The sequence below is a fragment of the Poeciliopsis prolifica genome, unplaced genomic scaffold, assembly GCF_027474105.1.
Source record: "Poeciliopsis prolifica strain line A6 unplaced genomic scaffold, Auburn_PproV2 SCAFFOLD044, whole genome shotgun sequence".
In the NCBI taxonomy this organism is placed as follows: Eukaryota; Metazoa; Chordata; class Actinopteri; order Cyprinodontiformes; family Poeciliidae; genus Poeciliopsis; species Poeciliopsis prolifica.
Genome location: NW_026562419.1, coordinates 850,072 through 877,829, shown reverse-complemented (window position 1 = coordinate 877,829; position 27,758 = coordinate 850,072). Strand labels below are relative to the sequence as shown.

General features: G+C 38.6%; 1 protein-coding gene and 1 pseudogene across 1 annotated transcript; one reads left to right on the top strand and one right to left on the bottom strand.

Moving 5' to 3' along the window:
- Window positions 1-124: 124 nt before the first annotated feature.
- Window positions 125-27,758, top strand: LOC129376457 (gastrula zinc finger protein XlCGF57.1-like; annotated as a pseudogene).
- Window positions 9,072-23,343, bottom strand: LOC129376722 (zinc finger protein OZF-like). Its single transcript, XM_055056303.1, has 5 exons — window positions 23,057-23,343; window positions 20,882-21,123; window positions 19,377-19,537; window positions 9,969-10,026; window positions 9,072-9,814 (listed from the first exon to the last, which is right to left on the bottom strand). Exons 1-5 carry the CDS (start codon window positions 23,341-23,343, stop codon window positions 9,072-9,074), a joined length of 1,491 nt encoding a protein of 496 aa, XP_054912278.1.

Sequence of the window (27,758 nt, the reverse complement as noted above, 5' to 3'; positions counted from 1 at the left end):
CTGCACCATGATCCTTAATTTGTGCGAATTTTGACCAATTGTCCTCATCTGGGCGGCATGACCGCACCACCTAGTGGCCTCACAATGAAATTACACTCATTTGAAAAAAACAAAACAAACCAGCATGGCGGGGATGACGGCCAATTTCTTCTACGGCAGCTCCCGACAGAAACATGGACAAGGTAAAAATCCTAATGTAATTTTATGATTGAAACTAGTTTATTTATGCACAATAATGTCTGTAGCTCCACCTGGCATGCTAATTTGATATATTTGAGTAATATTAGCAAGCTACAACGTCTGTAAAACATGACGTACTTGTTTGAGGACATCAAGTCTAGCTTCAGTGCAAAAACGTAAAATGTTTCCAAGAGCATTTGTGTTTATTTCTAGTCAAAATGTCTAATTTATAGTGAAAATAAGTCTTATTACACTTAAAATAAGTCTTATTACACTTAAAATAAATCTTATTACTCTTAAAATAAGACTCATCCTCCAAAAATGGTGCAGGTTTTCCCTGTTTCTGTCAAGATGGCTGCCATAAAAAAATGGTCCTTGCTACATCACTTTGAGATGATCTAATTGGTTTTGTTTTTAGGTGAACCTAACTGGTACAGTCATGAAGAACAGGATCCCAAAAGCAAAACAGAAGCTTCCAAGTGACAAGATCATGAAGCAGCAAGGCAGATGTACCTCCGGTCCTCCGCATCAGTTGTCAGGGGAGATGGGAAACGGAATGTAGTGAAATGGTTTGACAACAAGCCGGTCCTGATGCTCTCTGCTGTCCACGCTAAGGAGCCAGAGGACACCTGCCAGCGGTGGTCCAAGAAGGACAAATGCTACTTAACCATCAGACGACCAAATATTGTACAGGAGTACAATGCAAAGACGGGTGGGGTAGACTTATCAGACAGAATGATGAGTTTCGCTATGACATGTTCATAATGAAGATCATAGACTTTGCACTTTTATCTGCACTTTGTGTTTGACAGTATAAAATAAACCTTTGTACTTTGTTAACCAATGGTGTCTTCATTGTGAAAGTCTGGACAGAAAGCAGCGTAAATGTACATCCTGTGAAACACAGATGTAAATAATGACATTGATTTAATGGTCTTATCGTCACACAGATAGACCCGATGTCCTCGTATGAGGACATTTGGTTTTGAGATAACCACTTATTGTAGAAAGCTAAAATTTCATTTTAGGCTAATTGGGTCCTTTTGATCCCAAATGGCAATGAAAAAAATTATATGCAAAAACAGACCCATTGTCCTCATATGGTTTTGACATAGTTCAAGAGCACATAGAAAGCTAAAATGTAATTTCAACTAAATTAGGTCAGACTAATCCCAAATAGTAAGGAGACATAAGAATGCACATCAAACAAAATCCCAGGTCTCAGGAGGTTAAACATAGCAATTAAGGCAATGCACTAGTGGTAAACAACGCTCCATCATGAACACAGACCAAGGAGCAACAAGCAGAAATAACCAAGCACTGTGACAGTGCTCACTTTCTCCTGCTGCATGAAGCCAGGCAGCACAGAGCTATCACAGAGCAATGAGCATGCTCTGTGTGCTGGTTTTATTGATTCACCAATTAAATTAATATCAATGTATACAATCAATTAAAATAATGACAGCTACTGCAGCTGTTTCATACCTATCCGCTGCAAGATGATCTTGGTATCCGGGTAAAATCCATCAGTCTGCGCTGATCGTCCATCTCTTCCTCCATCTTAACGTTGATTTCTTTCCACTCTGTGAATGTTTCTTCAGCAGGAGTTTCCTGCTGCTTGATAAACTCTCTGAGGCTGAACTGAAGACATTTTCACTGAAAACACAGAAATATTTAACTAAACTGCAAAACAGTCATCAAGAGGAAAGTAAAGCCAGACATTGCTCTGTTTTTATTTTTCACGTGTTTAACTGTTGCTGTGCTGAAGAAACTGGAAGTGATTATTAGTTTGGCATTAAATTTTCTGCTGAGTCTCTTCTTTAAAGTCCTGGAGGGCTGATGCCCTGAAACCTTTAGCTGAGCCTCTGCTGCACCCACCTGAATAGAGTAATTAGGTCATTAAGGCTCTGCAGATCTGATCCACACAAGGAGGAGGTAATTATGGTGATTTCATTGCAGTGTTTTGTACCTGTGGCTCATCTAAACACTGCAGGTCACCTTGAGGACTGGAGTTTGACTCCTGTGGTTTAGTCAGAACTCCTGCTGAAGAAACATCCACAGAGTGGAAATAAATTAACGTTAAGATGCAGGAAGAGATGAACGATCAGCTCAGATCAGTCTGGAAAAACACTGATGATGACAATAACTGTTTGATTACCTTGGTAACTAAGAGTGATAGCAAATTAGAGTAAATTCTTTCTGATTCATTTCCTTTTTTCCATTACTATTCATTCAGTTCCTCAGTTGACCCGAGTGAAACACAGTATAATTTTTTTCAAGTCATTTTAATTAATTATTAAGTTTTATGTTTTTTTAAACACATTTACTAACGTTTTTTTAAAATATATGTAAAATGTTTATATTAAACTTTCAATGTATAATAAAACATTTTAAATCAGAAATGTGACACAGAAGCCCCTTTATGCTGCCACCTACTGACAAGAACCTGGTACTACACCTTCAAAGATCTATTTTTCTACGGTCTGTGCGACTGAATTCATTTCCATGGATTTCATATGCAGGAGTATGTTTTAAACAGTCATGTTCAATAACATGGAATCAGACCAACAACAAAAAAGTTGTATTTCATAATGTGTGTTTGAAGTCAGTTCTATTGTGAGACGTTTTTTTAATTTTATTTCAAATGTTCAAGTTGAATACATTACTCTAAACCACATGTGGCTTCATACTGTTTAACTTTAAAAATGAATCAGAACCTACAAACTAAAACCTCATGTGTCGATATAATAACTGTACGTGCTTTGTTCTAATTAAACAGATCTAATCATGCTCAATAAATTAAAATATGAAAGAAAATGTGGTATTAAAGCGGAACTTTGAATCGTTCACAGTTTCTTCAGTACAGTTCCAGTGAAACACGGGGAAGATTTTTGAATATATTTGTTATTTAATAAATCACCTTAAGAAAACAAAATTGGTAGAAAGAATATTTTATTTATAATAATAATAATAATAATAATAATAATAATAATAATAATAATAATAATAATAATAATAATAATAATAATAATAATAATAATTTGGGTGTGGGGAATATTTATGTAGCATCCCGTTTCACACTCCATTCCAGTAGATGGCGGTAATTCACATCAATAAGTTTCTTGCCAACCGCCATGAAAAAAAGAAGAAGAAGAAGAAGAAGGCGGGGAAGATGAAAACAGAGCACGCGGGCTCGCTTTAGCTTTTCCTTTGTTAGACGGTTGTTTGGAGAAGAGTTTGAGGTTCAACTAATTTTTTCCGTGTTTTCAGTGAAAATGTCTTCAGTTCAGCCTCAGAGAGTTTATCAAGCAGCAGGAAACTCCTGCTGAAGAAACATTCACAGAGTGGAAAGAAATCAACGTTAAGATGGAGGAAGAGATGGACGATCAGCGCAGACTGATGGATTTTACCCGGATACCCAAGATCATCTTGCACCGGATAGGTACGAAACAGCTTCACGGTTTACTGATTAATCAGGTTAAAGAGAGTTTTTACAGATAAATAATCGTTGTGTTCGTAGACATATTTTAAAGAATCTGCTCAAATTAAGTAAAAATAGAAAATCCCTGGAGAAATGTAACCGGGCCTGCTAAAGTGTGGCCCCAGTTTGGACCCAGCGCTGATGCTAACAATTAGCATCAATACTAAGCTAAGCTGAATTATAGTCAATAGCCTGTGGAAAGTCACAAGCATGTTGACTAACATGGACTTCTCCATTCAGTTTGTTAAAATTAGTGTATAATCTAAATGAGCCAAATGCTAATGTTAGCCTAAATGCTGCTAGTAGCATGTGGGGCATCATTACAATGTGGTCCTTACATTGACTTCCTGCATTCAGGGTCCTAAACATGGCTAATAAATAATAAAAATAGCTAGAAGCTTATTGGAGGGAAAAGTCTGATGCTTGTGCAGCAAAGCAGAGCCCTAACCTGAGAGGAAAAGATCATGCAGGCTAATATTATTGCACTGTCTCTGAGTTGGTTTCTCTTCGCAATATTTATTAACCTATTTGTATGATTTGTTCTGTAAATTGCCATTCATATTATTTCTCAGTCTTTATCACTGAGAGGATGAAGAGACTGATGTCTGGTTCTTTAGGTTCTGACGGGTCTGCGGTTCCTCTCCTGACCCACTGTGCACCCTGAATATCGCCGACACAGTTTTTTAATTCCCCTATCAAACTTCTCTGTGATTGTTTAGCCTAGAATGTGCATCTTCCAATGTTATGTTATTTGATGTTATTGTTACAGGTCAGTTTTCTAAACTACAAAGAAATGACTGTTAGGGATGCTCCAATATGAAAAATTGGATTGATATTGATATCTGATAGTAAACTGGTGTTATACCAGATTTACCAATATTTTATTTTATATATGTTTTTAATCCGATTACTCGATTAATCATCAGAATAATTAATAGATTACTCAGTTACTGAAATATTTGTTTACAGCAACGCTACTATCCATCCAGTTATCACTAGAAAATATTTATTGACTTTCTCTTTTATCTTGTCACATATGCTGAGCTGACAGCGCCTCTTAATGCTCATTTGTACTCAATGCATGTCAGCTATTCTGACAGAATAACGGCTCAAATTTAAGTTAAAGAAGGTCAGTGTTAGACCCGCCCAAAGCCCGCCCTCCACTTTCATTGGGGAATTATTTTATGGTGACATGACAGGAACTGCAACCAGGTGATAATAATGATCACAACAATCAAAAGCATATTTAGTAACTGTCTTGTCTGGCTGCTAAGTTTCCATTTTCATAATGTAAACTTAGTAAATGACTTATTAACTAACTTGTGTCTTAAATAAACTCGTTAAATAATTTTATCATTGTACATTTTCACCTTTCATATTTAATCTTCCAAATTGTCCAATATTCATGTCAAATATTTTCAATTGGTTCATTTTGCCATTATTTTCTGCATGTGTGCGATTAACAACAATCACCCACTGCTACCAATTCTGCTGTGAATCCCAGAAAGTAAAGGCTGAGATTTAGTTGTGCTTTTGAACGTTCTTCCTCTCTCTACATGGAGGAAGAAGATTTTATGTAATATTTGTCAGGAAGCTACTAGATTAAGCGATTGCCATCTTATTTGCTCACCTGGAGATCCTTAATATCATATTTTGACTCAAGTCTAGTTCCAGTCTGGTCATTAGAATGGAGCTATGACCAGAATGAAACTAGTTCTGATCATAGTTCCATTCTAGAACATCCAATGTTCTAGAACATAGAACGTTAACTTCTTAGTTGAGTTAATGTTCATTCTTGTAAGATTGTAATTTTCGAATAACCTAAGAAAATCCTGTTTCGATACATGAAGGCATCAAGTGGATTTCTTGTTTGATTGACATTTAAAAAACTTTTTTTTTTGTCTATTTCCCAGATCTTCCACAATGTTGTGTGTGTGAAGAAGAGGAGATTCTCAATGACACAAAACCACAGAGGAACCAACTCATCTCTCATGGCTCTGCAGAAACTGAGAACCAGGATCAGGAAGGAAGCAATTCTGAAGACCCAGGAAAAAAGAGAAAGGAAGAACAGAAACCAAAGGAGAGATATGAGAAAACCAAACAGCAGAAAGACAGAACTGATGCTGAGAAACAAAAACCGCAGAAGAAAAACTCATAGAGGGCAAAACATATATTCTTGTAAAATTTGTGATAAAACCTTTTCTCTAAACAGTAACTTGAAGACACACATGAGAATTCACACAGGAGTAAAACCTTTCACTTGTTCAACCTGTGGAAAGAGTTTCAATGAAAGAGGGACTTTAACTAAACATATGAGAATTCACACAGGTGAGAAGCCTTTCTCATGTGGGACTTGTGGAAAGAGTTACAGACAAAAAACGAATTTAACTGCGCATATGAGAATTCACACAGGTGAGAAGCCTTTCACTTGTGGGACCTGTGGAAAGAGTTTCAATGTAAAAACGGCTTTAAACTCAGCATATGAGAATTCACACAGGTGAGAAGCCTTTCTCATGTGGGACCTGTGGAAAGAGTTACAGACAAAAACCGAATTTAACTACGCATATGAGAATTCACACAGGTGAGAAGCCTTTCACTTGTTCAACTTGTGGAAAGAGTTTCAGTGATGGAGGGACTTTAACTAGGCATATGAGAATTCACACAGGTGAGAAGCCTTTCTCATGTGGGACCTGTTGACAGTTTCAGGATGAAACAACAATTACTTAAACACATAAAGATTCATATGGGTGTGAAACAGTGACGTGCGGTGAGGCTTTACGATGTATAAATACAGACACCATGTATGTTATTGGTTACTCAGAAATTTTGCTCATGCATACAACGCTGGAGGGCAGAAAGACCGTTCTTTTACACGTCATCCATAGCTGTAGTAACCAGGTTAAACTTAGAAATGTAGGTATTGTTTCGTGTTATGATCCACAGCAAAGGGAGAAACCTAAACCACTTTCTCACTCTGCATCACCCAAGCTACATGCAGACTCGTTGCAATAGCAACTGATAACAATGCCATGTTTTAGGATTTAACATAAAAATAAAGAATTTTGGTCACAGAACAGAACATTGAGTTTTTTGCAGTAGTTTTGTTTTAGTCTTAGTGTTTATTAATAAATCATTGCTGTGGTAGATTAGCTAACATTTTCTACTTTACTGAATTCTTTAGACATACAGACTGTGCCCACAAAATGCACATTTCATTAAAAAACTAAACAAAACATGTTTTTTCCCATCTTACCTTTACTTATAAATTAAATCCATGCCAATTCTGCACAAAAATATCCATTCATCCAAAGCCAAGTCGATGCTCTGAATGTCTTGTACTAAGATAGACTTGAGGTCCATTTTGTCTACCAGCTTTGTTTTTCTAAAATCAGTTTTTAGTTTTATTTCTCAGTCACATTTGTACTTAAGGTTCCCATCAGTGTCCCATTAGATACTGAAGTTAAAGAGGGGAATGTCTTCAGGAAGGTTTAATTTCTGTGGATTTCAGGTGTCTTGCAGTTCTGTGTCATGTAGTTATTGAGTTCAGCTTTTACATTGTTGACTTTTACATGTATGACTTGAAATAAAGTATTTTACATTTTAAAGCAGTGTATTATTCTTTTTCCCATAAATTGCTGGGTTTCAGATGATGTAGCACCGATGCCTTACCATGGAGGTGGGGGTCAGAAAGTAAATGCAGCACATTTAGGCATTTTGACTTAAACATCAAAATGTCTTAATTCTGTGCCATGTGTGGTTGTTCCAACCGTTCTAAAAGAGAAAGAAAAACTTTATCTTTGTGTTTTGAAGGTAGTCGGTCACAAGGAAGTTAATTTAGAAAAAACTCACCTAACAAAGAGAAAAGTGGATCAACAATCTACAGCTAAAACCAGGAGGTGCAGGAAGTAATAATGCGGGAGTTTGCAGAGCCACTTTTCTAACATCATTTAAATTGTATTTTCAGATATTTTATTGGATGGTAACTTAGAAAGACAAGCATTCATATGCAGGCACATGCAGAGGGGGTCTGGAGAGGGCTTGAGCCCTGCCCCTTTTACCCTTGATGCCCCCAGAGCCCTTTTTGAGTTTATTTTGTTTTCAACTTGAGTCTTTTGTGTCAGGAGGCCTTCTTGTGCCTCTAAATATAACACCTAGCAAAAACTAATGAGTCTGGCTGCCCTTGGTCTAATTATGAGGATTCCCAGTCCTTCTGCCTCCACGTTGTTCAGACACCGGGTCCGTGGCGAGGAAGAGCGGGGCTGAACTGTGACCTCTAACAGTCAAATTTTGGGCAATAATTAATTTTTCTAACGTACACTTGTGAATAAAAATATAGGTCTGATGTTGAAGTTATAAAACCAGTTTCTATTTATATTCTGTAATAATGTCTGGAGGGCCCCTACCAGCAGCTACTGGGTTCTCTTTGTTTACCTTGATATCTCAGCCTTATAATTCTAGATCTCAGAGGTGCTGAAATCAAATTAATGACATGTGAGAAGTTAACTGTTTATATATGAAGGTTTTCCTGATTTACTTTTTGTTTCAAACAGGTTTTATTTCAGTCTCTATGTTTATGTAAATCGATTCTGTCACAGTCTTTGACTAAACAGAAAAATAGAAAAAGACCATCATTATGATACTTTATCATCTAAAATTATAGAAAAGTTTCAATGATTTTTTTTATCTGAAATTCAATCCACATCATCAAACCATTTTGTAAGGAGAAAATTTATTTAAAACCATGTCAAAGAAATGCATCCATTTCTCCAAATCATTAAAATAAAATATCTACAAAGGATAAAAACACAATAAAGACTCCAAAATTTCAGAAGTCTAAATCTCAAAGCATTCAAACTCATTGTTTGTTAGACGATCTCTCCCTCAGTCTCATTCAATAAAATGGAAATATAAAACTGGCAGAATAAAATTTTTACGAATTTCAGCTAAATATCCAGATTAAAATGCTTTGTAAGCAAAACCTGCTACATTTAAGAATTTAAGTCGGTTGCAATTACTCCACTTCCAAACAGCAACTTACTGAGAATCTTGAGGTTCACATTTTGCCATCAAACCTGTGCGAGTTCTCATGTGAACAGTTACATTTATTTAGAGTGAACCTTTTTCTACTGAATCTACAAAATAAAAGCTTCCAACCCGTGTGAATCTTCATGTGATGACTTAAACTGGATCTATACACAAAACATTTTCCTCACTTTTCACTAAGGGTGCAAACATGACATGGTGAGCTGGTCTAATAGTCAAACCTCACAGCGGAGAACAGAACAGTGGCTGAGCTCAATAACTTTGAGGAATCAGATCAGCTTCACATGCATGTATCTGCTGCTCACAAATGTCCCAAAATTAAGGAAATCAACATTTATTAATCAGCCAGCTGATAAATCAATGCAAGCTACTTCTCACCTGTGTGAATTCTGTTGTGAGATGTTAAGTACTGTTTTTGAGTGAAACCTTTTCCACAAATCCCACATGAGAAAGGTTTCTCACCTGTGTGAATTCTGTTGTGAGATGTTAAGCACTGTTTTTGAGTGAAACTTTTTCCACAAATCCCACATGAGAAAGGTTTCTCACCTGTGTGAGATCTCATGTGAACAGTTAAACTTTGTTTATGAGGGAAACATTTTCCACAGGCCTCACATGAGAATGGCTTCTCACCTGTGTGAATTCTGATGTGAGAAGTTAATCTATGTTTTTGAGTGAAACCTTTTCCACAAATCCCACATGAGAAAGGTTTCTCACCTGTGTGAGATCTCATGTGAACAGTTAAACTTTTTTTATGAGGGAAACATTTTCCACAGGCCTCACATGAGAACGGCTTCTCACCTGTGTGAATTCTGTTGTGAGAAGTTAAGTTGTTTTTTTGAGTGAAACTTCTTCCACAAATCCCACATGAGAAAGGTTTCTCACCTGTGTGAGATCTCATGTGAACAGTTAAGCTTTGCTTTTGAGAGAAACTTTTTCCACAGGTCTCACATGAGAAAGGTTTGTCACCCGTGTGAATTCTGATGTGATTAACTAATTTATATTTCCTCCAGAAACTTTTCCCACAGGTCTCACATGAGAAAGGTTTCTCACCCGTGTGAATTCTGATGTGATTAACTAACTTATGTTTCCTCCGGAAACTTTTCCATAAGTCTCACAGGAGAAAGGTTTCTCACCTGTATGAATCGTCATATGAGCAAGTAATTGACATTTAGACACAAAATTTTTTCCACAGATTTTGCATGTGTAAGATTTCTCACCAAAGAAAATTCTCTTGTGTCTGTTTAAAGAGCCGTTAGACGGAAACCTTTTCCACAAGCTGGACAAGTGAATGGTTTTTCACCTGTATGAATTCTCATGTGATCAATTAAACGACTCTCTTTAGGGTAACGTTTTCCACAGGTGGAACATTTGAAATGTTTCTTAGCCATGTGAGTTTTCTTGTGATTCATCAAGGAACTATTTTGAGAAAAGGTTTTATCACAATTTGACAAGAATATAGATTTTGGTCTGGTTGAGCTTTCATGTGCGTTTCTTGTTCTGAAGTCTCTGTTGCGTTTTTCTGCTGTTTGTTCAAAATGTCATCAGTTTCCTGTTTCATCACAAGATTCTCTTCATCCTGACTGATGGAAAGTTGCTCCTCTTCCTCTTTGATCTGCAGAAGTTCTGGTTCCTCTTGTTCCTGTTTCATCTGCAGAGGTTCTGGTTCCTCTTGTTCCCGTTTTATCTGCAGAGGTTCTGGTTCTGGTTCCTCTTGTTCTTGTTTCATCTGCAGAGGTTCTGGTTCCTCTTGTTCCAGTTTTATCTGCAGAGGTTCTGGTTCCTCTTGTTCCAGTTTCATCTGCAGAGGTTCTGGTTCCTCTTGATCCAGTTTCATCTGCAGAGGTTCTGGTTCCTCTTGTTCCAGTTTTATCTGCAGAGGTTCTGGTTCCTGTTGTTCCCATTTCATCTGCAGAGGTTCTGGTTCCTCTTGTTCTTGTTTTATCTGCAGAGGTTCTGGATGATCTTGATCTGAAGTGAAGTTTCTCTCCAGGTTTCTGAGCTCATTTAGATCCTCCTCCTTTTTGCACACACTGCATTGTGGGAAATCTGGAAAAAAAAGTCAAAATGTGAGGTCACACAAGAACCCTTCAGTTTAACAAAAACTAAAATGAAAATGTTCTTCATCAGGGGGCGTGCTGTAGTAGCACAACCCACGATTCGAGGCCTTCAGTCCTCCACACGGCCGTCACGGGTTTGATTTCCGTATCCGACTTTATTTGCCGCATGTCTTTCCTTACTACATTCCTGTCAGCCTTCTTTCTTATAAGGGACACTAGAGCCCACAGAAACCCCCAGGAGAGGAAAATGTAAAGATATTCTCAGCAAAACATTACAAAATGAAATCTCTTCTATCGTCTTTCAGAGAGATTGTTATTTACCTTATTTAGAATAAACAATGTCTGCATGTGGTTAATAATTTTAAACAGCAATTAAACTTTAGTGCCGTCAAATGTGCCAACATTTGGAAATATGCAGTCTGGCTAGCTGACGTTAACTCCCCTTCAAGATTCGCTTCTCGCCAACAGGGACGTTACACCATATTCTGTAACCACTGCACATTGTGACTGTAGGAGGCGCTGTTGCAGGTTTACATCATACTTTGCTATTCTTATGGACACAGAATATGATGGCGCTTATCAAATAATGGTCCCACACTGTAACTTACAGTAAAGTACTAAATATTTAAACTGAACTGTTTCTATTAACTCTGCTTGCTAAGTCAATATCTGACCATTAGTATTATGACATTTCTTTTTAGTTAAATTAAACGGCCCTTTAAATAGTTTTTACATAGTGTTATAGTCAAGACCATCTAAGCAGAGACCAAGACCCAGCCGCCACATGACAATAAAATGTGAAATATTAGCAAAAGTGCTAATCAAATTGGTCTGAAAGATCCACATTCCCATAAAAACAAATCAATTTAACCAATATTATCAATTCAAACTCTTTGTTCTACTTTGCTCTGTGCTACAATCCATGGAAGTCTCATGCCAACCCTAAAAGTTAACGCCCTGGGCGGTTGCCCATATTGCTCATATCAGAAACCACCACTGTCTGCACTATTAAACATAGCAATTAAGGCAATGCACTAGTGGTAAACAACGCTCCATCATGAACACAGACCAAGGAGCAACAAGCAGAAATAACCAAACACTGTGACAGTTCTCACTTTTTCTCCTGCTGCATGAAGCCAGGCAGCACAGAACTATCACAGAGCAATGAGCATGCTCTGTGTGCTCTGGTTTTATTGATTCACCAATTAAATTAATATCAATGTATACAATCAATTAAAATAATGACAGCTACTGCAGCTGTTTTATACCTATCCGGTGCAAGATGATCTTGGGTATCCGGGTAAAATCCATCAGTCTGCGCTGATCGTCCATCTCTTCCTCCATCTTAACGTTGATTTCTTTCCACTCTGTGAATGTTTCTTCAGCAGGAGTTTCCTGCTGCTTGATAAACTCTCTGAGGCTGAACTGAAGACATTTTCACTGAAAACACAGAAATATTTAACTAAACTGCAAAATAGTCTTCAAGAGGAAAAGTAAAGCCAGACATTTGCTCTGTTTTTATTTTTCACGTGTTTCACTGTTGCTGTGCTGAAGAAACTGGAAGTGATTAGTTTGGCTTTAAATTTTCTGCTGAGTCTCTTCTTTTAAAGTCCTGGAGGGCTGATGCCCTGAAACCTTTAGCTGAGCCTCTGCTGCACCACCTGAATAGAGTAATTAGGTCATTAAGGCTCTGCAGATCTGATCCACACAAGGAGGAGGTAATTATGGTGATTTCATTGCAGTGTTTTGTACCTGTGGCTCATCTAAACACTGCAGGTCACCTTGAGGACTGGAGTTTGACACCTGTGGTTTAGTTACAATAGATCAGTCTGGAGAAAACACTGATGATGTTTTGTTGTTCTTGCAATAACTAATAAAGTCCTGATTCTGTGAAAGTCACATATATATTTTGTATTTTTATAAAGATATTTCAGATAAGTATAAAGTTAACCAGGATGCTTTTATTGTTCTGGTGGTTTAAATTTAAAGCATTTTGTTAATATTTAGAGGTAGATTTATTCAACCTTCCTAATTTTACTTTAATAAATTACTGCACTTTTAGCTGCTGTTCAATCTGCAAGGTTTCTGCAACCTGGATCTCTGGAGACTCAAGAGGCTCTTTGGCTCATTTATTATATCAAACTATAAAATATTGATCTGTCGTTTTGTTTCATTCTTTTTAAGTGTCGTCATGAAACCGATCACATTGGCCCTTGTGGTAAATTTGGCCTCTAAACCAAACTCCTTATTGGTATCAATATTTTCAGTAATACTCTTTAAAATACCAGAATATTCACATAACTGTTATACTTTTGTCAGTCTGAGGAGACACTGAATATTGAATTAGGTGTTATGATCAGTTACTCAGTAATTCACCAAATACTTCAAAAGAAAATACAGAGGAAGAACATTGTTCCAGCAGGAATATTAAATAAATAGAATGATAAACCCTGACCTTTACTATTATATAAGATCAAAATATAGTTTATGTTCCATGACTCCTTCACTTCTAACTCACCAGTTTAAGTACTGAAGGTTGTTTAAAATGATTAATTGTACTTGCTTTGAATTTTAAAGTTTTGATTATTTAGGTTCATTCTTTGTTAAATTATGGCTCATTTTGTTTTATCTCTTATTAGTATAAATATAGAACTCAGTCTGTTAAGTGTTGAATGAAAAGAATATCGACTTTATTAGAATGTATGCAACGTTGAGGAAGAGATGATCTCTGTGGACTGCTGCTGTTTATGTATATGAAGGTTTTCCTGATTTACTTTTTGTTTTAAACAGGTTTTATTCCAGCCTCTATAATTATGTAAATCTAGTCTTTCACACAGTTTTCTACTAAACAGGAAAAAAGAAAAAGATCAGCATTATAATAGTTTATTTTCTAAAATTATATAAAAAGTTTCAATCTGAAATTTAATTCATATCATCAATACATTTTCTAAGCAGGAAAATTATTAAAACCATGTCAAAGAAATGCATCAATTATTCCATATCATTGAAATAAAATAAATAAGTACAAAGAATAAAAACACAATAAAGTTTCCAACATTTTAGAAGTCTAAATCTCAAATCATTTAAAGTCATCGTTTCTTTAGAGACAATCTCTCCCTCAGACTGATTAAATAAAATAGAAATATAAAACTGCCAGAATAAAATCCAAGTTTGTTGCAATTACTCCACTTCAAACAGCAACTTACTGAGAATCTTGAGGTTCACATTGTGCCATCAAACCTGTGCAAATTCTCATGTGAACAGTTACATTTGTTTTGAGTGAACCTTTTTCTAATGAATCTACAAAATAAAAGCTTCCAACCCGTGTGAATCTTCATGTGATGACTTAAACTGGATCTATACACAAAATATTTCCTCACTTTTCACTAAGGGTGCAGACATGACATGGTGAGCTGGTCTAATAGTCAAACCTCACAGCGGAGAACAGAACAGTGGCTGAGGTCAATAACATTGAAGAATCAGATCAGCTTCACATGCATGTATCTGCTGCTCACCAATGTCCCAAAATTAAGGAAATCAACATTTATTAATCAGCCAGCTGATAAATCAATGCACAGCTACTTCTCACCAGTGTGAATTCTGTTGTGAGAAGTTAAGTAGTGTTTTTGACTGAAACCTTTTCCACAAATCCCACATGAGAAAGGCTTCTCACCAGTGTGAATTCTCCTGTGACGTTCTAAACTTTTTTTATAAGGGAAACTTTTCCCACAAATCACACATGAGAAAGGCTTCTCACCTGTGTGAATTCTGTTGTGAGAAGTTAAGTGTTGTTTTTGACTGAAACCCTTTTCACAAATCCCACATGAGAAAGGTTTCTCACCTGTGTGAACTCTGATGTGAATAGCTAACAGAGGTTTCCTCCGGAAACGTTTCCCACAGGTCTCACAAGAGAACGGTTTCTCACCTGTATGAATCTCAATATGAGCAAGTAAATGAGATTTAAACAAAAAACTTTTCCCACAGGTTGTGCAGGTGTAAGGTTCTCACCCGAATGAATTCTCTTGTGTCTGTTTAAAGAGTCGTTTAGATGGAAACATTTTCCACAAGCTGGACAAGTGAACGGTTTTTCACCTGTATGAATTCTCATGTGATCATTTAAACGACTCTCTTTAGGGTAACTTTTTCCACAGGTGGAACATTTGAAAGGTTTCTTAGCCGTGTGAGTTTTCATGTGATTCATCAAAGAATTATTTCTAGAAAAGGTTTTATCACAAATTTGACAAGAATATAGATTTTGGTCTGGTTGAGCTTTCATGTGCGTTTCTTGTTCCGAAGTCTCTGTTGAGTTTTTCTGCTGTTTGTTCAAAATGTCATCAGTTTCCTGTTTCATCACAAGATGCTCTTCATCCTGACTGATGGAAAGTTGCTCCTCTTCCTCTTTGATCTGCAGAGGTTCTGGTTCCTCTTGTTCCTGTTTCATCTGCAGAGGTTCTGGTTCCTCTTGATCCAGTTTTATCTGCAGAGGTTCTGGTTCCTCTTGTTCCAGTTTTATCTGCAGAGGTTCTGGTTCCTCTTTTTCCAGTTTTATCTGCAGAGGTTCTGGATGATCTTGATCTGAAGTGAAGTTTCTCTCTGGGTTTCTGAGCTCATTTAGATCCTCCTCCTCTTTGCACACACTGCATTGTGGGAGATCTGGACAAAAAAGTCAAAATGTGAGGTCACACAATGAACTCTTCAGTTTAACAAAAACTGAAATGAAAATATTCTTCATCAGGGGGCGTGCTGTGGTAGCGCAACCCACGATTCGAGGCCTTCAGTCATCCACACAGCCGTCACGGGTTTGATTTCCGGACCCGACAATATTTGCCGCATGTCTTTCCTTACTACATTCCTGTCAGCCTTCTTTCTTATAAGGGACACTAGATCCCACAGAAACCCCCAAGAGAGGAAAATGTAAAGATATTCTCAGCAAACATTACAAAATGAATCTCTTCCATCGTCTTTCAGAGAGATGTTATTTACCTTATTTAGAATAAACAATGTCTGCATGTGGTTAATTTTACCAGCAATTAAACTTAATGCCGTCAATGTGCCAACATTTGGAAATATGCAGTCTGGCTAGCTGACGTTAACTCCCCTTCAAGATTCGCTTCTCGCCAACAGGGACGTTACACCATATTCTGTGACCACTGCACATTGTGGACTGTCGGAGGCGCTGTTGCAGTTTACATCATACTTTGCTATTCTTATGGACACAGAATATGATGGCGCTTATCAAATAATGGTCCCACACTGTAACTTACAGTAAAGTACTAAATATTTAAACTGAACCATCTCTATTAACTCTGCTTGCTAAGTCAATATCTGACCATTAGTATTATGACATTTCTTTTTAGTTAAATGAAACGGCCCTTTAAATAGCTTTACACAGTTTTATAGTCAAGACCATCTAAGCAAAGACCAAGACCAGCCGCCACATGACAATAAAATGTGAAATATTAGCAAAAGTGCTAATCAAATTGGTCTGAAAGATCCACATTCCCATAAAACAAATCAATTTAACCAATATTATCAATTCACACTCTTTGTTCTACTTTGCTCTGTGCTACAATCCATGGAAGTCTCATGCCAACCCTCAAAGTTAACGCCCTGGGCGGTTGCCCATATTGCTCATATCAGAAACCACCATTGTCTGCACTATTAAACATAGCAATTAAGGCAATGCACTAGTGGTAAACAACGCTCCATCATGAACACAGACCAAGGAGCAACAAGCAGAAATAACCAAACACTGTGACAGTTCTCACTTTTTCTCCTGCTGCATGAAGCCAGGCAGCACAGAACTATCACAGAGCAATGAGCATGCTCTGTGTGCTCTGGTTTTATTGATTCACCAATTAAATTAATATCAATGTATACAATCAATTAAAATAATGACAGCTACTGCAGCTGTTTCGTACCTATCCGGTGCAAGATGATCTTGGGTATCCGGGTAAAATCCATCAGTCTGCGCTGATCGTCCATCTCTTCCTCCATCTTAACGTTGATTTCTTTCCACTCTGTGAATGTTTCTTCAGCAGGAGTTTCCTGCTGCTTGATAAACTCTCTCTGAGGCTGAACTGAAGACATTTTTACATTAAACACAGAATATTTAACTAAACTGCAAAACAGTCATCAAGAGGAAAAGTAAAACCAGACATTTGCTCTGTTTTTATTTTTCACGTGTTTCACTGTTGCTGTGCTGAAGAAACTGGAAGTGATTATTAGTTTGGCTTTAAATTTTCTGCTGAGTCTCTTCTTTTAAAGTCCTGGAGGGCTGATGCCCTGAAACCTTTAGCTGAGCCTCTGCTGCACCACCTGAATAGAGTAATTAGGTCATTAAGGCTCTGCAGATCTGATCCACACAAGGAGGAGGTAATTATGGTGATTTCATTGCAGTGTTTTGTACCTGTGGCTCATCTAACACTGCAGGTCACCTTGAGGACTGGAGTTTGACTCCTGTGGTTTAGTCAGAACTCCTGCTGAAGAAACATCCACAGAGTGGAAATGAATCAACGTTAAGATGGAGGAAGAGATGAACGATCAGCTCAGATCAGTCTGGAAAAACACTGATGATGACAATAACTGTTTGATTACCTTGGTAACTAAGAGTGATAGCAAATTAGAGTAAATTCTTTCTGATTCATTTCCTTTTTTTCCATTACTATTCATTCAGTTCCTCAGTTGACCCGAGTGAAACAGTATAATTTTTTTCAAGTCATTTTAATTAATTATTAAGTTTTATGTTTTTTTTAAACGCATTTACTAACGTTTTTTTAAAATATATGTAAAATGTTTATATTAAACTTTCAATGTATAATAAAAACATTATAAATCAGAAATGTGACACAGAAGCCCCTTTATGCTGCCACCTACTGACAAGAACCTGGTACTACACCTACAAAGAGCTATTTTTCTACGGTCTGTGCGACTGAATTCATTTCAATGGATTTCATATGCAGGAGTATGTTTAAACAGTCATGTTCAATAACATGGAATGAGACCAACAACAAAAAAAGTTGTATTTTATAAATGTGTGTTTGAAGTCAGTTATCTATTGTGAGACGTTTTTTTAATTTGATTTCAAATGTTCAAGTTGAATACATTACTCTAAACCACATGTGGCTTCATACTGTTTAACTTTAAAAATGAATCAGAACCTACAAACTAAAACCTCATGTGTCGATATATAACTGTACGTGCTTTGTTCTAATTAACAGATCTAATCATGCTCAATAAATTAAAATATGAAAGAAAATGTGGTATATTAAAGCGGAACTTTTGAATCGTTCACAGTTTCTTCAGTACAGTTCCAGTGAAACACGGGGAACATTTCTGAATATATTTTTTATTTAATAAATCACCTTAAGAAAACGAAATTGGTAGAAAGAATATTTTATTTATAATAATAATAATAATAATATAATAATAATAATAATAATAATAATAATAATAATAATAATAATAATAATTTGGGTGTGGGAGAATATTTATGTAGCATCCCGTTTCACACTCCATTCCAGTAGATGGCGGTAATTCCCATCAATAAGTTTCTTGCCAACCGCCATGAAAAAAAAAGAAGAGAAGAAGAAGAAGAAGAAGAAGAAGAGAAGAAGAAGAGAAGAAGAAGAGGAGAAGAAGAAGAAGATTTTTTTGATTTTTACCAAAACATTTATTTACAATATAATAAAACAATTTCCTTTTTTTGTTGTTTTACAATAATCCTATGTCATACATTACAAAAACAAATACATTATAATAAAACATCAGTATAAATTAGTTCATTATTTTCTGAAATGATGCACACACTTTGTCACATCCCCATAACTCTAAAAACCCCTGCACATTCCCAGTGGCTCTGTGGAAAGCAAACTCCAACTTCAGCCCTCGCCTTGATGTTTACCTTCCACAGAGCCACAACATCAACTTGAGGTCCATCCTGCATCTTGTCTCTTCGAGTTATATATATAGCTAATTTGCCTCGGCTAATAAATAATTTAAAAGCCTTGACTTAAAACTAGTCGCTTTACTATGACGTACTCCGTTATAAATAGTGCATCGGTAAAAATCATTTTAAAAAGACTAAAAACAGTCGATAAAAAACTAAAAAGACTATCAAACGTGTGCAATCTATAAAACATGAAAAACACTCTCTGACAACCTACAAAATGTACACTCATTTATAAAACCAGGACTAATCACCGATAAAAACGCGTTGGTGGCTATAGCGCCATGGAGTATCCTCCACTGGAGTCGCCAATCTTTTTTCTAATCGGCGGTTTGTACATTGTCCTCCAGTGGATTGGTTGTCCTTTCAGTCTTTCAACCCACACGCTGACGTCCCTCTTTCGAAGCGTTCTCTTGTTTAGAATTTTCACACAGTTTTTATATAAAGTCTTTGGTGCCACTTTGCAAATCCATTTCTGAGTCCATGGTCTTTAGCAGAGGACCGCTGTCCTCTTCAAAGCTTGGACTCAGAAGAACCTTAGGAAAAGGATCTGTTTCTTTTGGAAGGCATTCTCCATCCTTGTATGCCTGCAATAAACTCTTCTCTTTTCCAGTCAATCTTTCTCTTATCTCATCAGGACACGTTCCATCATTCTTGTAGACCTTACTTTCAGTGCGGCAGCGACCTTCTGGGCATCGCCAAAGTCTGCTCCTGACGCTCGAATCAGCCTCTTTAAGGTCACCATTCCGGCTCTAGACAGCGTCTCTGTTAGCCCCAGGAACGTGTCCTCTTCAACATCCAGTCTTGCTCCGTACACCAAGGGTTCTTCTAATAGCCAATGCAGAGAATCAGTCATTTCCGCTCTACGCAATCTAAAAAGAGCACATGATTTAAAAACGCTCTGATAAAATTGCGGAGTTCCTTTAAACCTTAGAAGACTAAAATTTGTTAAAAACAGAGCAGCATCCAATCCCAAGGAATTCACGCGTCTTAGAATGCAACTGGCTACATCCTTCCACACAGGAGATCCTATCAGGTACTTTTGTAAAAACTGTATCCTAAACACAGTGACTCTACTGGCCAGGTGGACAAGGCCCTGGCCCCCCTCTTCTCTGGATAAAAACAGCACCGACTGTGGCACCCAGTGACGATTGTTCCAGAAAAAATTAACCATTTCCGTCTGTATTCTTGCCAGCAGCCCTGATGGTGGATCTAGTACAATGAGCTTGTGCCAGAGTTGTGATGCGACCAGATTATTAAGCACTAACACTCTTCCTCTGTACGACATTTTTTCATGCAACCATTTCCAGTTCGCAAGTTTGTTTGATATTTTTTGTTCTAGGTTTTCCCAGTTTTTTTCAACAAAACCTTTTCTCGCCTAAATACACGCCTAGATATTTTAGGCCATCTTTTCTCCAGGTCATGCCTTTGGGGAGAGCCGGAGTCCGTCGGGCCACTCGCCAACAGCCAGGGCTTCACTTTTTCCCCAATTTACTTTGGCGGCAGACAGCATGGAGAACTTTCTTATGATTTCTGTTAAAACGCTGACGTCTCTTTGATCTTTAATAAAAACCACGAGATCGTCAGCATAGGCAGATAAAACCAATTTGTCTTTAAAACCGGGTAAAACCAAGCCGTGAATGTCTGATCGCATCTTCTTTAAAAGGGGTTCCAGGGAGAGTGCATAGAGCATTCCCGAGAGCGCGCAGCCCTGTCGAACGCCTCTACACACTCTAAAAGGAGCACACAGGCTGCCATTGATCTTCAGCACACTCTCAATGTCACCGTACAACACCTGGATCTTGGCGATAAGACCCTCGCTGAACCCAAACCTCCTCATTACTTTCCAGAGGAAGTCGTTCAACGCGGTCAAAAGCCTTTTCTGATCTAATGAAATCAAGCCTGTCTGTAGACCCAATGAACCGGAGACTTCCAAAATATCCCGAATTAGGTAGACATTGTCCACCATGGACCTGCCGGGGACGCAATAGGTCTGATCCCGGTGGATGACCTGCTCCATGGCTTTCCCTAGCCTAGTGGCCAGGGCCTTGGAGAGGATTTTATAATCTGTACAAAGGAGGGACACGGGGCGCCAGTTCTTAATCTCTTGCAAGTTTCCCTTCTTAGGCAGCAGGGTGATAACTGCCCTGCGGCAAGACAAGGGGAGCGAACCGGTAGACAGACTCTCGTTGAATACGTCGAGCACGTCTTGGGCCAGAAGCTCCCAATAGGCCTTGTAGAACTCGACCGTGAGCCCGTCAACGCCTGGAGACTTCCGACCCTTCATGCCAAGGAGGGCTGTGTGTAGTTCCTGCAGGCTCAGAGGCCGTTCCAACTCCAGGTTGGTCTCCGCAGAGACCTGAGGTAGTTCCTCACAGAACTCCTCCAACAGTTCGTCGTTCTCTCTGTGTTCGCTGCGGAACAGAGAACAGTAAAATTCCACAGCCCTCCTCCTATCTGCCCCGGTTCGCTCAAATGCTGCCCCGTGTCCGACAGCAAGGAGTGGATCATTTTCCTCTGTCCGTGTTTCCTCTCCAGGCTGAAGAAAAGCCAGAGGGAGCATCCATCTCTGTGATGTCCTGTATCCGGGATCTGACCAATGCGCCTTGGACTTTATTTTCCAGCAGGTTTGCTAAAGTTAGCTTTTTAGATTTGAGAGCTTCAAAATACTCTCGATTTCCTGTGGAGTCACTAAGTCGTTCTAATTCCACTATACTCATCTCCAGATCTCTGATAGATCCGGCAATGTCACGAGTGACATTGACAGTGTGCTGTTGCTCAGCAGTTTTATTTGAACCTTTCCATAGTCCCACCACTGTCTAAGAGAGCTAAAATCAGCTTTCCTTTCCCTAAAACCAGTCCAAAATAAGTTAAAACCTCTTTAAAGCTCTGATCATAAGTTAAAGCAGAATTAAAATGCCAGTACGCGCTTCTAGTAAAATGTTTCTGATAAAACACTACCTAAAAGCAACGAATGGTCTGTAAAAGCCACTGGTAAAATCTGGCATGTTTTAAACACGTTAAAATGGTGTTTAAAACAATAAAAACGATCTAAACGAGCTAAAGAGATTTTACTATCAACAATGTGGGACCATGTATACTGCCTGGCGCCTGCATGCATCCTCCTCCATACGTCCACCAGGCCATGAGACGAGACCAGTTGCTTCAAGACCCGTTGGGCCGCCGGATGTGGCTCTGCGTGATTGCGATCTAAAAACTCGTTCTCAGTACAATTAAAATCCCCACCTATAAAAACATAATTCTCGGTCCCGCAATCACCCAGCCTCTCCCAATTTTCTCATAAAAACATTCTTCTCTGCATTGGCTATCGGAGCATAGATATTAATAAAAACATGTTTAAACAATCAAATTTTGTCTTTACTAAAAGACATCTCCCTTGCACCACATGTTCAATTTCTATAGAAAGTGGGGTGAAAGCTTTTGAAAAAAGAAACCCACCCCTGCACTCTTGGAGGTGCCATGACTTAAAATCCCTCTCCTCCCACTCCTTGCCCCAGTCTGTTTCTATTGTACAATCACTATGTGTCTCCTGTAGATAGACGATATCAATTTTCTTTTGTTTCATCATCTGATAAATCAATGCCGTTTTTCAGCCTCCCTCCCCCCATTTAGATTCAAGGATGCTATTTTAAATGAATCCATCTTAGGTAAAAGGCTAAAACAAAACACACCGAAACATTAAAATAGATATTAAAAAACTACTGTACATCATAAAAATTGTTTTCTGGCTTTAGACATTATTTTCTTTAACCTAAAAATTTCTGTGTCTGTGAAACCTGAGTCCTCTTTATGTCTAATGTGATGCCTTGCGGAAAAATAGAAAAGTCTTAAATTTGGGAAATAGCTCTCAAGTTTTATCCCTCTGAGACCTTTGTTTTTTAAAAAGGTTCTAAATGTTTCAACCGGGTATATCGGTTCTCTACTCGTCTGAGATACAGAAGCTTCACTGGTATCTGAGAAATAACTCTCTTCATCACTGCTGTCCGATACCTCCCTCTTCTCCACAACCGACTTACTTTCCTTCTTACTGGCCTGCACAGCAGCCACCACATTTTTCCTCTTGCTGCGCCGTTTCACCGGGACACAAGCTTCCAGCTCCATTTCCTCCTCCACCTCACCTGTTTCTCCCTCCACTCCAGCCACTATAAACGACTCCACACTGTCTTTTCTTTGTACCTGTTTCTCCCCCTGAACCTCTCCCCCCTCGCTCTGATCTCCACACACTCGATGCTCCTCATCACCCCTCACATCCTCCTGTTCTTTCTGCACACCATCACTCTCCTTCCCTACACTTCCACCCACACCACCATTCAGCCCATCACCCACACCACCGTGCTCTCATCCTCTCCTATACTCGCACCATTACCACCGTCCTCCACCGCCTCTTTAACAATGTTTCCTGTCACATCCTCCTCTACCACCGCTGGTTCCCCCGCAGCGGCAGTCGCGCCAGCAGCAGCAGCGGCAGCAGCGGCGGGTTCTCCCGCCGCAACATTAGCAGTGTCTCCCTCCACAACATCCTCCTCACTATTTGTTTTTTTACCCTGCTCAGCGGCAACAGGCTGCTGCTTTTCCGAGTCCGGCTTGGCCAGTTCTGCCTTATCAGGGCACATCTTTATGATGTGGCCCTCCTGCCCACAACCAAAACATTTCATCTGCCCTGATGTGGCAAACAAAACATAGTCAAAATCATCCACTCTAACGTGGAAACGCAAATTCATTTCCTCATCCTTTCTGTTCAGTATCATAAATAACTGTCTACGGTGAGAAACAACATGTTTCAATAGCGGTGATTTACACCCGGAAAGGACTTTTTTCACCGGCGACACCACCTTTCCGTGTCTCGACAGTTCTTTAATCAAAAATTCATCACTGATGAAAGGAGGTACGTTTGACAACATTATCTTAGTGGATGGTAACGTGAGCGGTGAAACTTGTAAAAACAACCCATTCACCGAAACACCCTTTTCCACCACCTGCTGTGCATGTTCCACCTTCTCCACAAACAACACCACTGCCCCATTCATACGTGCAGCCGACTTTATATTCCCGTGCCCAATGATCTCACCCACCGCCAAACAAACTTCCTCCACGCTGCACGGAGAACCAGCACCCACCTTGATGCCGTTCTTCCGTGTCAGCGTGGAAAAAGACCCACCAACACCCACCATTGTTGCCGTCAGACGCCGGCAAGCCAGGCACGCCCGACGGCCACACCCCAAACAAACGAACAAAAACCCCTTAAAACGTGATAAAACTAAACACAAGAAAAAACAATTAAACAAGTAAACCAAACACCCAGAAAAACAGTAAGAAAAAGATAAAGAAAAGATATTCAAGCACTCTTGCTTTCACTCTTCCTCCGCTCCTCCTCACACACCCTCCTCTCACTCGAAGAAGAAGAAGAAGAAGAAGAAGAAGAAGAAGAAGAAGAAAGAAGAAGAAGAAGAAGAAGGCGGGGAAGATGAAAACAGAGCACGCGGGCTCGCTTTAGCTTTTCCTTTGTTAGACGGTTATTTGGAGAAGAGTTTGAGGTTTAGCTAATTTTTTCCGTGTTTTCAGTGAAAATGTCTTCAGTTCAGCCTCAGAGAGTTTATCAAGCAGCAGGAAACTCCTGCTGAAGAAACATTCACAGAGTGGAAAGAAATCAACGTTAAGATGGAGGAAGAGATGGACGATCAGCGCAGACTGATGGATTTTACCCGGATACCCAAGATCATCTTGCACCGGATAGGTACGAAACAGCTTCACGGTTTACTGATTAGTGAGGTTAAAGAGAGTTTTTACAGATAAATAATCGTTGTGTTCGTAGACATATTTAAAGAATCTGCTTAAATTAAGTAAAAATAGAAAATCCCTGGAGAAATGTAACCGGGGCCTGCTAAAGTGTGGCCCCAGTTTGGACCCAGCGCTCTGATTCTAACAATTAGCATCAGTGCTAAGCTAAACTGAATTATAGTCAATAGCCTGTGGAAAGTCACAAGCATGTTGACTAATATGGACTTCCTCCATTCAGTTTGTTAAAATTAGTGTATAATCTAAAATGAGCCAAAATGCTAATGTTAGCCTAAATGCTGCTAGTAGCATGTGGGGCATCATTACAATGTGGTCTTACATTGACTTCCTGCATTCAGGGTCCTAAACATGGCTAATAAGTAATAAAAATAGCTAGAAGCTTATTTCAGGGAAAAGTCTGATGCTTGTGCAGCAAAGCAGAGCCCTAACCTGAGAGGAAAAGATCATGCAGGCTAATATTATTGCACTGTCTCTGAGTCGGTTTCTCTTCGCAATATTTATTAACCTATTTGTATGATTTGTTCTGTAAATTGCCATTCATATTATTTCTCAGTCTCTATCACTGAGGGATGAAGAGACTGATGTCTGGTTCTTTAGGTTCTGACGGGTCTGCGGTTCCTCTCCTGACCCACTGTGCACCCTGAATATCGCCGACACAGTTTTTTAATTCCCCTATCAAACTTCTCTGTGATTGTTTAGCCTAGAATGTGCATCTTCCAATGTTATGTTATTTGATGTTATTGTTACAGGTCAGTTTTCTAAACTACAAAGAAATGACTGTTAGGGATGCTCCAATATGAAAAATTGGATTGATATTGATATCTGATAGTAACACTGGTGTTATAGCAGATTTACCAATATTTTATTTTATATACGTTTTTAGTCCGATTACTTGATTAATCATAAGAATAATTAATAGATTACTCAATTACTGAAATAGTTGTTTACAGCAACGCTACTATCCATCCAGTTATCACTAGAAAAAATTTATTGACTTTCTCTTTTATCTTGTCACATCTGCTGAGCTGACAGCGCCTCTTAATGCTCATTTGTACTCAATGCATGTCAGCTATTCTGACAGAATAACGGCTCAAATTTAAGTTAAAGAAGGTCAGTGTTAGACCCGCACAAAGCCCCGCCCTCCACTTTCATTGGGAAATTATTTTATGGTGACCTGACAGGAACTGCAACCAGGTGATAATAATGATCACAAACAATCAAAAGCATATTTAGTAACTGTCTTGTCTGGCTGCTAAGTTTCCATTTTCATAATGTAAACTTAGTAAATGACTTATTAACTAAATTGTGTCTTAAATAAACTCGTTAAATAATTTTATCATTGTACATTTTCACCTTTCATATTTAATCTTCCAAATTGTCCAATATTCATGTCAAATATTTTCCATTGGTTCATTTTGCCATTATTTTCTGCATGTGTGCGATTAACAACAATCACCCACTGCTACCAATTCTGCTGTGAATCCCAGGAAAGTAAAGGCTGAGATTTAGTTGTGCTTTTGAACGTTTGTGTTGAGTGTGTGAGCGGAGCAATGTCTGACAATATCAGCGGGTGAGATTAAAAATTACTTTATGTTTCCCTTTAGGCATTTTATGTCACTCTTTAATGTGATATATATCTGGTGACATATAATGGGTGCACTTCCCCTGCGCCCATTACAGGCACACTGCCTGCATCACCACCAGCGTTGGTCCACAATCTCCCAGTCGGATTGCGACACCGTGTGTGTGGTCAGGTACATGTCCAAAAGTCAGGTGACCTGAACATCTGACTCCTCCTCCATGTAGGCGTCTTCTTCCTCTCTCTACATGGAGGAAGAAGATTTTATGTAATATTTGTCAGGAAGCTACTAGATTAAGCTATTGCCATCTTATTTGCTCACCTGGAGATCCTTTATATCATATTTTGACTCAAGAATAGTTCCAGTCTGGTCATTAGAATGGAGCTATGACCAGAATGAAACTAGTTCTGGTCATAGTTCCATTCTAGAACATCCAATGTTCTAGAACATAGAACGTTAACTTCTTAGTTGAGTTAATGTTCATTCTTGTAAGATTGTAATTTTAGAATAACCTAAGAAAATCCTGTTTCTATACATGAAGGCATCAAAGTGGATTTCTTGTTTGATTGACATTTAAAAAACTTTTTTTTTTTGTCTATTTCCCAGATCTTCCACAATGTTGTGTGTGTGAAGAAGAGGAGATTCTCAATGACACAAAACCACAGAGGAACCAACTCATCTCTCATGGCTCTGCAGAAACTGAGAACCAGGATCAGGAAGGAAGCAATTCTGAAGACCCAGGAAAAAAGAGAAAGGAAGAACAGAAACCAAAGGAGAGATATGAGAAAACCAAACAGCAGAAAGACAGAACTGATGCTGAGAAACAAAAACCGCAGAAGAAAACTCATAGAGGGCAAAAAATATATTCTTGTAAAATTTCTGATAGAACCTTTTCTCTAAACAGTAATTTGAAGAGACACATGAGAACTCACACAGGAGTAAAACCTTTCACTTGTTCAACCTGTGGGAAAAGTTACAGTCAAAAACATGGTTTAATCTGTCATATGAGAATTCACACAGGTGAGAAGCCTTTCACTTGTTCAACCTGTGGAAAGAGTTTCAGTGGCAGAGGGACTTTAACTCGGCATATGAGAATTCATACAGGTGAGAAGCCTTTCTCATGTTGGACCTGTGGAAAGAGTTACAGACAAAAAACGATTTTAACTTGGCATATGAGAATTCACACAGGTGAGAAGCCTTTCACTTGTGGGACCTGTGGAAAGGGTTTCAGTGTAAAAACGAATTTAACTAGGCATATGAGAATTCACACAGGTGAGAGGCCTTTCACTTGTTCAACCTGTGGAAAGAGTTTCAGTGACAGAGGGACTTTAACTAAACATATGAGAATTCACACAGGTGAGAAGCCTTTCACTTGTTCAACCTGTGGAAAGAGTTTCAGTGACAGAGGGACTTTAACTAAACATATGAGAATTCACACAGGTGAGAAGCCTTTCTGGTGTGAGACGTGTGGAAAGAGTTTCAGTGACAGAGAGACTTTAACTCAGCATATGAGAATTCACACAGGTGAGAAGCCTTTCACTTGTAGGTCCTGTGGAAAGAGTTTCAGTGAAGGAGGGACTTTAACTCAGCATATGAGAATTCATACAGGTGAGAAGCCTTTCTCATGTGGGACCTGTGGACAGTTTCAGGAT

What these genes read in the sequence shown, in the direction of transcription:
- LOC129376722 (XM_055056303.1), bottom strand. Translation starts at nt 23,343, where the DNA reads ATGTGCCCTGATAAGGCAGAACTGGCCAAGCCGGACTCGGAAAAGCAG. An exon ending in CAACGAGAGTCTGTCTACCG is followed by an intron (nt 19,538 to 20,881) that starts GTTCGCTCCCCT and finishes ATTGGCTATTAG; the next exon opens with AAGAACCCTTGGTGTACGGA. An exon ending in TTGTCCAGCTTGTGGAAAAG is followed by an intron (nt 9,815 to 9,968) that starts GTTTCCGTCTAA and finishes TTCTCCTGTGAG; the next exon opens with ACTTATGGAAAAGTTTCCGG.